The sequence below is a fragment of the Rhodamnia argentea genome, chromosome 5 (genome assembly GCF_020921035.1).
Source record: "Rhodamnia argentea isolate NSW1041297 chromosome 5, ASM2092103v1, whole genome shotgun sequence".
Classification (NCBI taxonomy): Eukaryota; Viridiplantae; Streptophyta; class Magnoliopsida; order Myrtales; family Myrtaceae; genus Rhodamnia; species Rhodamnia argentea.
Genome location: NC_063154.1, coordinates 1,418,560 through 1,436,057, shown reverse-complemented (window position 1 = coordinate 1,436,057; position 17,498 = coordinate 1,418,560). Strand labels below are relative to the sequence as shown.

General features: G+C 40.8%; 3 protein-coding genes across 5 annotated transcripts; 2 read left to right on the top strand and 1 right to left on the bottom strand.

Annotated features, from left to right (window-relative positions):
- Nucleotides 1-551: 551 nt before the first annotated feature.
- LOC115742236 (NADH dehydrogenase [ubiquinone] 1 alpha subcomplex subunit 6) lies at nt 552-2,853 on the top strand. The gene is made up of 2 exons (XM_030676396.2): nt 552-914; nt 2,436-2,853. Exons 1-2 carry the CDS (start codon nt 702-704, stop codon nt 2,619-2,621), a joined length of 399 nt encoding a protein of 132 aa, XP_030532256.1. The 5' UTR covers nt 552-701; the 3' UTR covers nt 2,622-2,853.
- Nucleotides 2,854-4,213: 1,360 nt separating this feature from the next.
- Nucleotides 4,214-10,585, bottom strand: LOC115742234 (transcription factor TGA2). 3 transcript variants are annotated; one of them, XM_030676393.2, is made up of 10 exons: nt 10,228-10,585; nt 9,031-9,309; nt 8,546-8,745; nt 8,248-8,322; nt 8,093-8,152; nt 7,919-7,996; nt 7,764-7,815; nt 6,516-6,787; nt 5,449-5,697; nt 4,214-4,718 (listed from the first exon to the last, which is right to left on the bottom strand). In XM_030676393.2, exons 3-10 carry the CDS (start codon nt 8,606-8,608, stop codon nt 4,572-4,574), a joined length of 996 nt encoding a protein of 331 aa, XP_030532253.1. In that variant the 5' UTR covers nt 8,609-8,745; nt 9,031-9,309; nt 10,228-10,585; the 3' UTR covers nt 4,214-4,571. The 3 variants fall into 3 exon arrangements, with proteins under 3 accessions (XP_030532253.1, XP_030532252.1, XP_048135140.1); XM_030676392.2 differs by lacking the exon at nt 10,228-10,585 and adding an exon at nt 10,009-10,132; XM_048279183.1 differs by lacking the exon at nt 8,546-8,745.
- Nucleotides 10,586-14,010: 3,425 nt separating this feature from the next.
- Nucleotides 14,011-14,782, top strand: LOC115742235. Its single transcript, XM_030676395.2, has one exon. The coding sequence runs from the start codon at nt 14,091-14,093 to the stop codon at nt 14,601-14,603; it is 513 nt and encodes a 170-aa protein (XP_030532255.1). The 5' UTR covers nt 14,011-14,090; the 3' UTR covers nt 14,604-14,782.
- The last annotated feature ends 2,716 nt before the right edge of the window (nt 14,783-17,498 follow it).

Here is a 17,498-nt window from a genome sequence, read left to right as displayed (position 1 = left end):
GGATAGACCCTATATAGTACCGGCACACGACATGATGATACGTCATTCTTAAAAAAATAAAGAATTTTGACATGTTGGGACGCGTTGAATATTAAATGTATATTTTTATATATAAATGATAAATTATATCGATGGTGAGTGTTTTATTTTTCTGTTATATCACGATTTTTTTTTTTTTTTTGCTTGTTGAGTATATTAATTTTGAGGTGGCTGAGTATATGACAAGTATATATATTTTTTATATATTTACATTTTGATTTCAAATTGATTAAAAATGTTTAAAATTGATCCGTGCATGTCAAAATGGCGTGTCAAGATGCTAGATTCGTGCTAATGTATTTGGAGCGCTGACTACAAGTTAATCCTATGTCGAAGAGTATCGGTGTGGGCAAGATACGTAGATCAACAAAGAGCGCTAGTGCTTCATAGTATAGAAGATAGAACTCCCTCTATTAAAAAGTCCGATGCCGGTCGAACCCAAAACATCCGATTCAAAATGCCTAGCCATAACGCTAGTCCAAACCCGGTTCGATCCGAGGACTAAGCCAAGTCGGCAGTCGGGTAAGTGGTGGCGCCTCCATCTGTTGTCTTCTGCTGCTTGGGGAAGAAACTGAAGCTGTCAGGTTGATTAGAGCGAGCCAGATTTCGACTCAGTGAGCTCGGCGGAGAGAGGAGAAAGTTGCAGGAGAGCCTACTCAGGTATGGCTTTTACGTTGAGGAGCGTGAAGGTCCCGCCAAATTCGGCGAGCCTGGAGGAGGCGAAGCAACGTGTGTTCGATTTCTTCAGGGCGGCCTGCCGATCCATCCCCACCATCATGGACATCTACAACCTCGACGACGTCGTCAATAAATCCGATCTTCGTTCCGCCATCTCCGCCCAGATTCGCAAGAACTCTCACGTCACTAACCCTAAGGTTCTCTCTCTCTCTCTCTCTCTCTCTCTCTCTCCGATCGTGAATTCTCATCGCCCTCTCGTTGCTCGTATGTGGCTCCATTGTGTTTGCGGTCACTAGGTCGGGGTGGTGAATGGTGAATTGAAATGTCGCGTATGTGTTGTTTCGGTTAATTGGGCATAGGTTACGGCGAAGAATAGAGTTAGGGGTGTGTTCTGGAACCTGTTGAAATGGGCTTTCGTAAATTATTTTTGGTGGCGTTAGTTTCATTCCTACCTTTACCATTTGGCACTGGTGTCCAGTTGCGTTTCAACTCTCTGCCGCTAGTCCAATTGCTCATAGATCCTGTGTTTTTCAAGCACGGATGATATTGAATTTCGAGTTGCTAGTAGTTTAATAAGCTTTTGCTCATTTTTTCCTATTAAGGCATGTAGAGTCTGCCTCTCACAGGGATTTTGTCGATATATGATACCGTTCTACATGTACAAGCCCCTGTTCCAATTTCAGCCTAAATGCTGTTGCAGAATCCTGCGCCTTGCAAGTATTTCATTTATCTTAGTGATTATGGTATGGTGTTGTATAATTGGTCAGGTGTACGTATCTAATTAGCTGGTATAGTTACCTTATGCATGGATGGGTATGATATATAGCGGGCAATGGTACCTCTTCATGTGATTCTGGTCGTTCCTGATTGGATGAATGTAGAAATTAATTTTGAAGTGTCAATTAGGAGCACATATCAGATTTAATGGTGAATGTTGAAGCCATAATTTCGAATTTCCAGAAAATGGCTGTCATGAACAAGTCTTTTCAGCTGATTACTTCGGTGCCTGTTGATGTGAAGCATGTGGTGAATGGATGCTTCTTTATTGTCTAATCACTCTTAGGAATTGTATTACGAAGTGCATCCAGTCCTTTCTTGGCTTCTAATGAAGTTATAGGAAGGAGGAGAATTCTTAGTCTTCAATACTTTTAAACGAAGTATACTTGTTCACAGCATTATTTTTGTGAAAAATCTACATCAAGACAGGAAGTGACTGATGCTGTAAATTAAGGTAGCATGCAAATTAAGTGCTGCTTGCTGAGTAGACATATAGTTGGCTATTCACTAATTTGTTCATTCTGATTTTTCATCTTCGATGATGCCGTTGATGCTCACCCTTCTTATGTGTATCAAATGATTTTGGATGACGGTTGATTCATGAGGACTTAGGCTGCAAATTAGAAAACCAAAAGTATTGTCTTTTTGAGAGTAGATCAAGAATGGACTTTATTGCTCGCAGACTAACAGCGCTAGCAATAAAACCAGTAGACTGAAAAAAAAGATCAATGTCGACTTTTACCTCTTGATATAAAAGTCGATCATTTTTACCTGTTGCTTCCAATTCAGCTACAATAATTGGCTAAGAAAAATGGTGCATGTTTTGGAATAGCAATGTCAAAGCTGGATTTAAGCTTCTGGTTGAGCAGGTTGCATATGAAATACCTCATATTGCATAGTGGTGACAGAGTCGCTAGCTTTCTGATAGTAATAAGCTGCAGGTGATTGATATGCTTCTCTTCAAGGGGATGGAAGAACTCAATAACGTTACAGAGCATGCTAAGCAGAGGCACCACATCATTGGCCAGTATGTGGTGGGACGTCAAGGGCTTGTGCAGGATTCAGGCACAAAGGAGAAGGGCTTGTCAGATTTCCTGAAAAGTTTTTATAAAAGCAACTACTTCTGAGCTTTCATCATGGGTATGTCTCGCCAAAGATTGTGATTTCAGGTGCAAACTTTTCGAATAAAACTTGTACTTGCAGTTGCTCTTCTACCTTGGGGGTAATCCCTCTTTTCAGCTGAAAACTCGTTTGCCTTCATGTGTACTTTATTCTTTCAGTTCTATTCTTAGTCAGTTGCTTGAATATGGGAATCATATCAACTCCAGACATGCTGGACTACAACCGAGTAGGGCATTCTGGCATATTTATGTGTTGCAGTTTTGCTAGGAGAAGCTTGTCAATTAGAGCTCAATATTACCGATCAAAAATTGTTTTCTGAGTCTTGAATTAGGAAAATCAGGGAAATGAGGCAATTCTGCTTTAAGTCTCTGGGAACGGGACTGTCAGTGGATTTGTTTGACACGTACAAATCGATACATCGAGTAATTGTTTGAGCATTGAAGGATCTTCTTAGAGCCGTAGTCCTAGATGCTTTCTCCCGCGGTTTCTACTTTCGGATGACTTCTCATCGAACTTGCCCTTTAGTAGCCAAAACTTACGAAATAATCTTGTCTTTCTACGTCATACATAGAATGTAAAGTGAAGAGCAAATTGATTGTTGTTAATGAAAAACTCGATATTTTTGAGTGGTTGCTTAATAAATCTTCTATTTTCTTTTCTTGTAGCGCATACTCATTTTTAACAGTCGTATCCCTATTTTCTTCCTGAAAACCGTCAACATCCATCTTCAATTTTGGATGAGCATAACGCGTAAAAGCAAAAATCCTAAAGTAGAGGTTAGCTCCTCTCCAACTTCTGCGGGGGGGTTCGCTTTTTGAGTGAAATTTAATATGAAATACGATGAGAATAGTTGTGAAATTACGGGGTTAACAATTTGCTAATTACAAGTAAAAGTCATGTTCAAAAGGTTTAGAGAAAATTCCCAATATCCCCTTCGCGTTGCACCCACACGCCACTTTGTGTCCTTCAATCTGTCCTTAAAACTCTTACATAAACAAAAGTTACAAAACCCTCGTTCGCATCTTACACAGAGTGGAATAGTGGCGAGAGCATTCCAAAAGAAAAATGGCAATTTTATGTTCCGTTGATTTCGCAGAAAATAATTTTTAGAAAAATTATTTTCGAATTATTTTCGCATTTGATTCGTGAAAAATAAGATAGTATAAGAAAACATTTTTCACCCATAGAAAAAATCCCTTCAAAAGTGGAAAAAATGTTTTCCTCTTTTTGAGAAGAGAAAAATATTTTCCTTATTTTTCTTTCTTCCTCTCTTTCATATTTTCTTTTTTTATAATTACCTTTTTACTTTCTTTTCATTTTTTATTTATTTTTGAAAAATGAGAACCTGAAGTTTTTACGAGGAGCAGACTAGAAAATTAAAGAGGATATTTGGTGCTTCTCTAAAATTGCAAGGCGCCCTGGATAGGTGGCTAGGAGGAAAACAGGTCATGCTCGACACATCAGGAAAACTTGCTGCTTTATTCTATGTTCTCCGAGCCATACTGATCGGTCCAGAAGAGTGTATTCCACATATCGCGCCTTGCCGGGTACCCACAAGTCCTCATCAACAAATTTGTGATGATTAGAAACTAGTTTCGGATCAACAGAATCATTCCAAGTGCTTCCTCTAACAATCTTACCAATTCACTCCAGAAACTTCAACAGTAGTTGCACCAATTATTAGATGACTAATGAACAGGAGTGCCTACTCCATTAGCAGTATCCTCAATGATAACAATCCAATCCCAACCTATGATAGCTTAACATACCATCAACCAATCCTCTGTGATTTCGTGTCTAAGAAAGAAAAAAAAAACAATTATAACCAAAAGAAAGAAAAATAGATACTGAAGCAAAGTAGAAATCAGCCAGTTCTAGATCCGAAACTACATCAAAACTGATAGCTTCCTACAGATCACCAATGTACATGTCAGCCTGCATAGACCGTGAGCTCTTCATTCTCTTGGACGGGCAAGCCAGAGGGAACTAAGGGCCCGAAGTCGGGAGAAATAATCATGAATTGCGAGGAGCGCGCGAGCTGACTGACGAGTCGTTAATAAGCGATTCATTTGTTGTAGCGTCTGTTGTCGCAGGTTATCAGCCTGGTGGCGGCAATCGGAAAGAATTAAGTTCCGATTCAGAATAAAGCACAAAGCACAGACAAACAATAACCCGATGACAATGTTGCAGGAAATACTTGGCAGCACGAGATACTATAATCAGTTTCAGGGGCTCCCAGGATGTTACCTTAGACCTTGTCACCCGCTCATTCTAAGGATCATAATAGCCCGCAATTTAATTGAATAGTATGTATCATAAAAAGGCAAAGTTATACAACAAGTTTACGAGGTTTGTCATTACAATCAATTTTTGCATGCTTTGCTAGCAGGAAACATGAGATACGGTTAACAGTTGATTCCCTCTAGATATCTACAGCAGGATCTAATGGCTGGCTCTACTAAAAAAGTGCTCATATGTCTTATAAGCAGCCCTTATCAGATCATACTGCTATTAGAGAAAAATTCAGAAAATTCGGTTTGACATCTATTATGAGCTATATGAACATCCCCAAAATGTTTAGACATCAATTAGACAGCAAGCTACCTAGAAATGCTAGACATTGGAAATTGACATGCGGTCAAAGATGAAATGTTCTTTCCGTCGATCGATGGAAAATTAATTTTGAAAAGCCAGGAATAATATTTTCTCGAGTTTGTCACCAGAGGGAATGTTTATAGACACAGCCCTAGCACCCAAAAGAAAAACCCAATCCACGTTTGTTGAAATTCAATACTAGTATCCAAAGAGATCAGTAGATTGATGTTATACTACCTGGCGGATAAACCCATCAAGCGTCCCTAGCTTTCCCATAGCCATGGCCATTTGACCCATGTAATTTGCCACATTGCCAGATGAACCTGAAGAGCCCAGAGAACCGCTGCACAATGTCTCAGCAAGAGATTGTTGCAATGCTTCCATCCCTTGAGACAACGCATCTTCTGCCTGCTGGGACGATTGCTGCAAGTTTCCGATACCCGTCAGCTGCTGCTCTGTCAGTGGCTCCAACTGGTTCACAAGAAGCTGCGCAAACAAAGCCATCAAGATAATTATGCGGTGTTGTTGGGGTTGGGGTGGGGGTTTTGGGGGGCAAAGGTTGAACATGCAAAACAATTATGCAAGAACATGCAATTGCATTATTCATATCAACCCACATGCTGGAAGTTAACAAACTATTGTCTGACCAAGGAAACAAAAAAGTTACTGCACAAGGCAGCTTAAGTTCTAGTCTTGCTTTCACTTGAGGGAGAATAGCGTAGCGTGCATAGGTGTATAAAGCACTGAGGGTGTGATTGGCAGATGCGCTTCATTCACAACAGATAGACAATTGTCTCTTTTACCAAGTTTGCAGATGCGTGGTTATTGTATTCCAAGAGTGAGAAAGGTGAGACAAGGGCAAGTCACGTCATGTGTGAGTGGAGTAGTGAACGAATTAATATAGGGTGGTGATTTCCCACCATGGAAGTTACTCAAGACAGATTGACTATCTTTAATTTCATCTCGAGCAATATACAAGCAGAAAATTTACCACATGTGGGACCTCTTATTCCTGTCAACTTGACGACTCTCAACTATATCCTAACTATGGTTCTCCACTTAATAGTTGTATATTTGGCTGTGAGTGGTCAGAAAAGAGTTGGCATTATCAGCAAGGAACCGATTTCCCCGCAAAACAACGATATCAAAACTAATGATGTCATAATTTGATCACAAAAGGGCAATGGAATGGGCATTATGCTGGAGTGCCGTGTCTGAAAACGTCACAACTTCGAGCATTTACAAACTGAGTAACCAGAATATATTTTAGAATCACCCCAATGAGGAAAAGAAAAGGCCCTTACCTTGAGGAGCTCTGATGGACGAAAACCACCAAGCCACATAAAACATCTCTCAGCTGGTGTTTTCCACATTCCCGACAAGAGATGGAAAACATCATTCTTGGCTGCATTACTCTTCAGCCTGAAGATTTCATCATAATGTGCCATGATACCATCAACAATGATACGGAGCTCCCCATCACCTGCATGGGCAGTCACCGCTGACCTCAGCTCATTGATTTGCCGGTTTTGCTCTTCTAACCACCGCGCATATTCTACGTCAAATGTCATGGCCCCTGCAAACAATGCAGAAAAAAAAAAAAGATCACGAATTATAGATTAACTTAACTAATATAAAAGGTATACACTAACCCAAACTAAAAGCATTCCAATTTGGAACTGTTATGGAACATGCACCTGTTTTATGGCTGGAGCAATTTGACAACTCATAAGGAGGTCAATTCAAGTGACAGAGACAAAGCATGCAAATGACCAAAATGCAACATCTAGAAAAGGTTAGTACATTTTTCTCAAATTTCTGTAGAACAACTCGACCTTCTCCTCAGATCATCAGAAGAGAAGCCTTCAACATATACTCCCCACTTACCAACCAATGTTCACAAAGCTGTTCGTTACCTTTGCAACTCTTCGGCGCCCACCCACCCACCACTACTACCAACCACTTTGCATAGCAAAATCCTTGTTGCTGCAAACCTGATACCTACACAATCATCTCTTCGGCATCCACCCACCGACCACTATTACCAGCGAATAACTGATCCACTGCCCTTTCCACCAAATAGAATGGCATAAGGTCTCGTGAACTCTGACCATGACTTTTCCTTAAAATTCTCATACCATTAAATCAGTCGAACAAATCATTTGACACGGTGCATAAGCATTACATCCAACTTCTAAGTGTAATCCACCGAGGATATTTCAACTATATGTTATCCTTTTCTGTCTTACATCATCCCTTCACTGTTCCTCTGTTGCTAAATGCATACTTTTACTACTTGAAATTGTTGGAAGGACGCGACAGTCTCATATCAAGGCAAAAAAGTTGTTGGTCCTGCCATATTCACTAACGTTCATAGGAGGAATTGACCAGTATTAGGTTTTACAGGCATTAGCAACTCAGAGTAACCCAAATGTATCTGATCTGCATACTGTTCTCAATTAGCTTGCAAAGCAGAACGGTGCTTGTTAACTAGTATCCATAAGCTAGCTATGGAAAAACTGCATCTAAATGACACGTGGATAGAAGAATACCATTTCCACCGGCTGAGTGAGCTTGGTCTCCTGAGCTTGATATGAATATCCCCTAGAGGAAGAAATATTAAGTCACATTTCAAATGTACAGATGACTTTTACGGAAGTGTCTGAACTGAAGATATCTGCTAACTTGGAAAGCAAGCAAATGTTACCTGTTGTCTTGCTCGCTGGAGTTCTTGCTCTAATTGAGTTAGCTTCAAGCGGCTACTCTCCAGTTGTTGGACATATGCCTAAGAGATAGGTAAAAGAAAAGCCTTTGGTGAACAAATAGAAGAGGTGTAAACAGACAGACACATACCATGATGGATGATAATCTGCGAACATACTTTTTTCCTTAATCGGCTTTTTCTTGCCGCCTCGCGGTTTTGAGCAAGCCTGCGAAGAGTCTGCATGTCGATTTGGTCCAAGAATCAAAGACTTCATTAGCTGGCTAAAACAACAAATTAATCTCATATGCTCAAACCAAATTATGCCGTATGACCTTTTGATCGGTCTTGTCCTTTGATCTATCACTGGAATCATAGGCAACCATAGCTGTAGATTTACCCCTGTCAAACTGCACTATGGACAGTTACATGTTATATCTCCGTATATACTGGACAACACCAGGACCATCTCCAAAGCAATGAGCACTCTTCATGAGACATGTTAAATATACACAAGCATAGACTGGAAACATATAAGAACTATGTATAGTTTCTTTACAATCAGAACAGCCAATTTTTTACAATTAAACTTGTACGAAGAAGAAATGATGCAGAGAGTGAAAAGAGAGTCACCCTCTCATTCTTCTCATCTGTGTCGTCGGTTGAGATGTCGGTTCTCGGACTTGCATCAGCCATTTGGATTTTTATGATTGTTCTGAATACTCTACACTAATACTGGTCTCCACGCAAGATTTAGGGGCCAATCCTTTTTGAGCGGTATCCTCCAAGATGTCAACAGAGTCCTTGCACGCCTATTGTTAATGGATGTCTGACTGTTTACACCATAACAGCATATATTAGGAGAAATAAAGGAATCAACATGATACTTTCTTATCGCCTTTGGTTTGAATTAAGGTCTTGACACTTCAAAGGTTGCATCACACTGCAGTTATGGCAAAATTAGAGAGACAGAGACAGAGAGAGACAGAGAGAGACAGAGAGAGAGAGTATTCCAGCGCTATAGATCAGGACACAAGATATTTGGCATATAAGGGACATCTACGTGAGGAGATCAAAATATGCTCGTAAATTCACCAATACGTGAACAGCCGACTCACCAATAAGAGAAACGCAAAAATCGAGATGGATTCTAGATCACTGATTGCAGATCAAGGTCAGCATCCCACTCACTTCAGGCATTCTCATTCGCTTCACCGAACTTCGATGTTTCACAACCCCCGATTTTATGTCACTTTCTCATTGCTCGGAATAATGTAAAATTTATCAGCTCAATGTGAGGTCAGGATTCTTATTATGGAGAGGACCCAAAATTTGCCTCACAACAACTTCAAAATTGCGAGCCGATTCTTTCACTGTGGAGCTGTGCCCTTCTTTAACTGCTTCAAGCAAATGAGAATTTAATGATCAGAAGGGTGACAAATAAGGACATTTTATGAAACAAAAACCTATTGCGATTAGATACATAAAAGAACAAATAGATAATAGACTTGTCAGCACCAGAGCAGATGCCAATTTAAGCACACATCTCAAGAGAAAATTCTCCGAGAATAAACATACACACCAACCATCCATTACAACGACATAAAACAGGAACTCTTTTATAAAATTTCATGGCGCCTGATTCAAATATGTCAACAGTAACTGATAGCCGACAAACAACTAGAGCACAAGTAGTCCCCACATGTATTACATTGTTTTGATAGACATCTTTACACTTCAAACAAGTCGCGAGTGATATGTATTTCCATCACAATTGCAGAGCACTAACATGTAATTCATCGGAAATCTCTCTCTGAGACAACTCACAGCCACAACCCAAGACCCTAGGGCTTAAAAGAGTCCGGTTGGGACTTCATAGACGAGGTTAAGGAAATAGGATACAAGCTCCCACATCATGTGAATAAATGATAATCTCATCACAAAGTATTTCGAAACACATATACAGAGAAAATTGAGGCGGCTCGACAAGAAGCAGAAGCCAAATCAAAGGACGACCCATGAAAAAAACAAAGTACGCTTTGCCAGGTGCATAACTTTGAGGATCACGCCTTTGTGTAGGCAAAGATGGACCATACCTTAATCTAACACGGAGCAACTGCAGCTGAACTAAGAAGAAGATCCATGAATTGCCCAGATAGAACATAATTTCGAGTATGTAAAATCCATTTCCCAGAATCCACGAAATGATGTTAATGCTGACTCGCAAGATTTTTGAATGAGCAGAGCCGAACTGGGGACGAAGCAACGAGATTCAAGAACAGATCTCCAACTCGTGGAGTCACGAATGCTCTTACCCTCTTGCGAGAATTCGATACTTGAAAAACCCCAGAAGTCAAAATCAACCGGAAGAACAAGCAAAGTCGGATCAGAGTCCAAGTCCTTTGACTTGGCCAAGAAATTATTTATAAACTCCCTCTACAAGATGAGATTTTGAGCGAAAACCCACATGGGAAATTGATGTGAGAAGAAAGATGGAGTGATGATTTGTGTCGTATTAAGTGAGCGAGCGAAATTGGAGGAAAGGGGGGGAAAGGGGGAGTGACGCTTGGCTCAACTCTACCCAATCTCCCAGGCGTTCACTTTCTTTCGTTGTTTCTTCCTCCGCTTTTTCCAAAGACAAGCGAATTTTCTTTCCGTTTTCCTTTGTTTTTCTTGTTTACTGTTTCAGTTTAGTGCTTTGACAACTCGTGTTTGTTTTCTTGTGTGCTTATTTTAATTTCCTGTTGGCAGTGCCCGATATTCAGAGGATTCAGACAGCCTTTGCCACCTGCAAGAATCCAAAAAATGGCATCATCCACCGTTCATTTTTTTCATCTCAACCACTAAATCTTCTCTCTCTCTCTCTCTCTCTCTCCGTTTATAACTTGCTGTTGCTGCTAAGAAGCAACGACATGAATATCTCAAATTTTAAAGAAAGAAAGTACATGCACAGAAGTAGTAATTCCGACAAAATAGGAAAGAAAAGGGGCAACTTGATATTGATTTTCGTCGTTAATAACACTTACCACTTAACACGTTTTGTGTCCTTGACATGTTTTTTTTTTTTTCCATCAAATCAGAATTCAATGCTAAAGTTTAAACAATTTTTTGCATTTTCCAACCATATTCCGTATTCAACCAAAAAAAAAATTACATTCGGTAGACAACATTGAAGAAAGCTAATGTAATTGAACTTACCGTCCTTAAAAGAAAGAAAGAGAGAGAGAAGGAAACAATCATATTTTTCAATTAAAAATGTAATGGTGCGTTATCGATACCTATATAGGTCAAACTTTAATGTCGCTACGTATTTGTTAATATAAAGCGATTGTAGACAATGCATCATTTATCACAAGTGTTGGATGTGAATCGGATTTCTTTAAACTTAATCAAGATTTATAGTCCATTTTACGGAAAGAAAGATCTATACATAGATTTTCAATAACGTTAATTAGGCGAATCCTCCCTCCATAAAGTCAATTCGGACCCCTAGATCAATGGATAAGGGAGAAGGGAGAAGTTCAGAGGACGCCCCCGTTATAATAAGTCGTATTTCGTCGTAATCCCGCGAAAAGATGGGACGAGGTATGACTCAAGCCTGAATCTTTAAACGCGAGCCCAGCCACAATACTCAAGCCCAGCCACAATACCGAAGCCCAAGCCCCGAAAGTGAAGCCCAATTGCCTATTTTCGAGGCCCTTTTTCGGGCTCGAGCCCAACCGGACACGGACACATACGATACGGCGTCGTTTTACGGTAGTCGGGACCCACGTGCGACCTCGTTGTGTAGGAGTCGTGACCCACATGTCCGGCATCGTTGCCAAATTCTGCACCGCACAATCCAGCGGTCCGTAAATCCGGGACGAGAGTCCGTCCGGTCAAAAGTGCGACTTGCGTGGAAGGAACCGCTCCCCCGCCCCTCGAACGACGTCGGCACCATCGCCGTTTTGGGTCGCGAAAGCGAGATGTCGTTTTCCCCATCTACGATTTTTTTATCGAAACGAGGAGAGAGAGACACACACAAACACAAACACACGCACTTTTTGACGTCACGGGGTGGCGTGTCCTCCAAATCTGCAGCGCACTACGCCACCACGTGCCGGCCCCACCTTGAATTTTGGGGTGGGCGTTCTAGATGTACATGGGGGAGCGAGTGAGATTGTCAACAAAACCGCTGCTTGTCTTTTTTTGTCTATTTTCCTAGTCCTTGACAAAGTTTGTCTCGTTAAAGAAACTGTGGAGGCTATTTCCTTCCTTTCCTAATGTCCCCGATTGATGTCCCCATTGGCACCTAACTTCTAGATTGTTGTGTTGCTTCCTCGGCTCCTTCCGGCGAGCGCATCGGCACGATTCATTTTGGATGTGAACAAATTTCGTGAAGTGATGCGTTCGTCTTGACCTAAAAATCAACCTCAAAAGCTACTAGTCGCGACTCTTCCTTTATTTTTAAAAATCAACCATGAAACTAATTAATACGACCTTCGTGAAATTAAATATGACCGTGATTAAAACTTGTCAAGCAAACGCGTCAAATCCCGATCGTCAATTGACTTACTACCTCGATTTTGATTTCGAGCTTGATTTTTTTTTTTCGAGTGCAACTCATTGTTATTATCTATTATACACATTAGAATCATACCGCTTCATCTACTAAACATGTGTCCTCAAATTCACGGAAAAACTACATGTAAGAGATCGACTATCTTCAAATCTCCCATTCCTTATCTACAAAACTAGATTTAATTGACAAACACCCTTTTCTTGGATTGGAGCTTTACTCGAATTAAACTATAAATATGATATAACTCTCATATAGATTATCTTTTCTTTTCTCGATTAGTTTATTCTTAAGGAGATGACTCTCAATAATTTTTTTTTTCCGTTTTTCACAAGACAGTCAATTAGCGAATTTACAACGACGAATTACAAAAACCTGCGAGACAAATCCTCCGGATCAATAGACCCGAAAACATTTCACGGAATACCACGCGAGAAAATGTCATAAATCCACTTCGCTCTTTGATCATTTGACGCGACTGTGAATGACCCCTCTCGAGGTACAAAATGCTCCCATTAAGAAAAGCTTAAAAAACAAAAGAAGACATATAGTCACCATTATTAATCAACAACACGACAAGAGCAAATCCCAACCGAATTCGGATCGTCTAATATTAAGATTTTCGTGACATGCGTAATATCAGGCCGTCCAAATAAAAATAAACGTTTTGATTTGAGCCACATCATGTGTTGAAAGGGAGGGCAAAAATATGGGCGAGAATTTTTTTTGAGTTTGAAAAATTTTGAATCCCAAACGTGACTCAAATTAGACCTTTCATTTTCATTTTCAAGGTCCGATTTGAGTAAAGTCATGCATGTCATAAAAATCTCAATATTAAGCTATCTAAATCCCAACTTAAGGTCCAATCCGAACCGCACATCATCTCCTCCGCACACTGTTTCGAGGACGACGCTAATGGTTGAACTTGAAATTCGTAGCCTATCATGATAATCTCGGACACGACAGACGAAAGATTAGGCTAAAAAAAAAAAAAAAACTCTCGATATGTCCTCACATGGCTCACATTCAACGTACGAATGGGCCCCCCCTTCTTCCTCGACAGCGATGTCGAGCAGCTGTTCACATTTACGAAAATGGGATCGTGGGATGATACCTCCCACGTCCTCGTCACCAAGTAATCGACCCCGGGCAATAAGACTTTCAAAGGAAATCAAAGATGAGGACCAGCTTCCCGGTAACTTCCCCCCGCCCGCTAGTCACCGAGCCAATGTCGTCGAGCCACGTGCGCCCGGTTTCAAAGGCTGCGTTTCGGAGGTCGCGGGTGGCTGCGCACGTGCGTTATCCAGTATTGTCCGAACAACCCGAAAGCCAGTCCTAGGAGGGAGGTGAAGGTGTCACCAAACGGACCGTGCGATTCCGGGTCATTTAAGCATCTCTCCCTCTTGAAACCCATCATCAATCGATTGGACATCTCTCTCCCTCTTTTTCTCACTACTCCTTTCCCCGAAACATCCTTAATCCTCGTTTTTTCCACGGCCCAACTCTTCCCGATATCGTTATATAAGGGCGCTCCATGCCCCGCTCTTTTCTCCTTGCTCAGAGACCCCAGCGCCTCCCTCCTTTTTTCTTTTGTCGTGAGATTTCGAGGTTCGGTTTGACATGAAAATGGACGTGCTTGGTGTCCACCTCCACCACCAGAAGAAGATAGCCAGCAGCCGGAAGCCGGCCGGCGCGGCGCGGAGGAGGTCGTTGGCCGATAAAGGGATCAAGGTCGTGTACATATCCAGCCCCATGAAGGTGAAGACGAGCGCGGCCGAGTTCAGGGCCACCGTCCAAGGGCTCACCGGCCGCGACTCGGACGTTGCTCGGCTCATGGACGCCGACGGCGACAAGCCTCGGGGTGGATGCGCTGACGAGAGAGGGTTCGTGGCGGCCGGCGACTATTGCGTGGCAGGTAATAGTAGCAGCGTCGGTAACAATAACTGCGGTTTCGGGATCAGTAGTCACAATAGCTCGAGCTGCGAGTCGCCGGCCGAGTCGGACACGGTGTTCGAACAGTTCGAAGCCGGGTCCGTGCACGGCGGCGGCGAGAGAGGGATGGCGTTTCCATCCAACTATTTCCATGAGTCTGCGTTCCTGGACGTGCTCAGCTGCTTCGATACCATGGCTTGATTTTTTTTTCTTTCTTTCTTTTCTGGATGTACGTTGTAGAGTTCGATGCGGGCGGTTGCAGCTGCACAACACCGCCCCCGCCCACCCACCTCTATGTAATTACTCATGTCTGCATATGCCTGTATCGCTATTATTTGATTTTTGGGAACCTATGAATAATGCTACCGGCGCTACCTGTAGAAATATTTCCGGTTCGGTTTTCTTAACCTACTTGTATCGAATGATCAACCAAACCGATCCATACACGCGCCGCCGTAGTAACGACCAAGAACTGTAGAAGAATTTTCCGAAGATCCGATGTGGCGAACTAAAAGTCGAGTCTCTTCAAAAACATGCGCCGGAGCGAACACGATCTAAAAGTAGAAATGATTCTGCGGCTAGACATGGGTTTTGCTGATTTACTAGATATCAGATGCCGCGAATATGCCCGTTTTGATTGTGGTCGAGGTTGCTGGTAGACGGCCTAAGCCATCGCGCGCAAGTGAAGGGGAAGAAAGATCTAGGGAACATTGTCCAAAACACTTTTGTCAATTTAGTTAATTTGATCAATTATGGCCTGAGATGTTGACGTGAATCGCAGTCATTCTACATGACACCGCCGAATCGGTGTTGATGTAGATAATTTTAATATTTTTATTTTTTACTATTATTTTGTTTTCTTTCTTTATTTCTTTCTTTCTTTTTCTTATCTTTTTCTCTCCGCCGATCTCTACTAAGGGCAAAGCCCTCATTGGCCCCTAGCTGAGGTCGCCCTCGCCTGAGGCCCCGTCAACCTCCGCTGGCCATCGATGAGGCCCAGTGGAGGGAAAAAAGAAAAAAGAAAAAGGTAAATAAGGAAAATAAAAAAATTATTATAAAAATTTTATTCTCGTCGGCATAGAGGGTGTCACGTAGAATGGTTGGCATTCATGACAGTAATTTCCGATCAAAATTGATCGGATGCACTCAATTAGCAAAATACGAAAATGCTTAGGATTCAATTGATAAAATTAAAAGTTTTTAAGATTAAATTTATAAAAATACAATAGGTTTAGGACTGAACGGTCGCTTCTTGCTACATAAATCTTAAGCACTCTTTTATTTTTTTGTTAATGACATCATTGGTAAAGCGGAGCTTGGGATTTTTCTTCTTTGCATCTCATGCATCGATTAGTTCGAAGATGAGCAAAGTTGAAAGAGAGAAGAGTGCGCCTTCGAAATCGCTTAAATGTGGCCCAGCCCAATAAGAAGTGGAGCTTTGAATAGAAGCACACGGCCCACTTATAGGAGGTTTGTTATGGGACAAGCCCAGTTATTGCCAGGACGGTGAACGACGTTTGAAGCAACGTGACTTTTGTCGGAAACAATTGGGGGTCGCTAAATTCAAACGTTGTCGTTGACCACGGTAAATTAATTTAAAGTATTTTGGAAATTTGATGCCTGAAAAAAACAGAATAGTCAAGCTCCTTTGTGTCATGACCAAAAAAAAAAAAAAAATTCCTTCCCGTGATTTACCTTTTCTTTTTTTCAATTGACTTAATATACCGGTTTTTTTTTCTCTATAATTACATGTATCCTCTCTTAATATCGCTATGCATTCTTACTAAAAGATACCATGTGTTTATGAAAAACTGGAACAATAAGAATAAAGTGCTATAATGATTTGAGTGGAAATATTTCGCGAAAAAAGTCTCATTACAAAGGCATTGCGAATAAACATTTACAATTGGAATGAAACACGAAGCAAAGTGTAGAGGAACATGAAAACTAGTTCACAAAGCTCACATCCGCTGCCGATGATATTGCTTCACTCATAGGAGATATCATGTACTACTGCTAAGGATTTAAACTTTCAGAACAAAAAAATCGCATGCACGATTTTGAATCGAGATTCGATTCTTCGTAACCCTTTTCACTCGTAATGAGCTCCTTAATCTATTCGATGAAACTTGCACTTGAAATTAGTTTAAGCCGATAACTCGAATTTTTTAAATATTAAATCGAAGCAATTCACCGTTCGATTCGGCTATGATAAAGGCGCTTATAAAAGACCTAAATCCTATATAAAAGTCCAAAAATCAATCACGTAAAATTATGAGTTTCTTGCATGCATATATTCCAATGACCAATTTTGTATGCCAAAGTCGTAAATAAATGCATTAACTCCTTTTTATTCGAAGCACACGCGAAAGCGGAGAACTCTTAACTCTCCAATTTTCAAAATGAATGAATTTATTACTATTGACCGTTACGACGTAAATCCCATATAAAAGTCCAAAAATCTATCATGTAAAATTATACTCTTCTTACATGCACATATTCGAATGACCAATTTTGTATGCCAAAGTCGTAAATAAAATACATTAACTCCTTTTTAGCGAAAGAGGAAAACTCTTAACTCTCCCATTTTCAAAATGAACGAAATTCATTACTATCGACCGTTACTATATCGCGTATATTTCGTAGATACGAAACGTAAACGAAACTCAACTCTTCTCATTTCCTAACCGTTTCAGTTATTTGATTCATTTCCTAAAGAGTCCGAGTAATTTTTTCTTTTCCTGAATTTTATTTTCTCTTTCTAATTTATGCGGTGATTTTTTTGCTGGCAGCAAGCAAGCATCTTCATTGAGAAAGATACCACGCGATCGCAACTTGTGTTTTTTTTTTTTTTTTTTTTGAATTAAATCTGTGTTTTAAGGAAGCGCTGAAATCAGTCGTGCTTTACAGGTGGAGGGAGACAGGTTGGGGGGGCAGTGTGGACTCACGAACGAAAAAACAAGCAGCTTCTCTCTCTCTCTCTCTCTGCCTACCTTTGAAAGTCGAAAGAAGAAAAATGGTTCCGCAAAATCAATTATAAAAATATCCTCCGAACAAACGTCACCGGAAAAGGGGGCAAAAAAAAAAAAAAAAAAA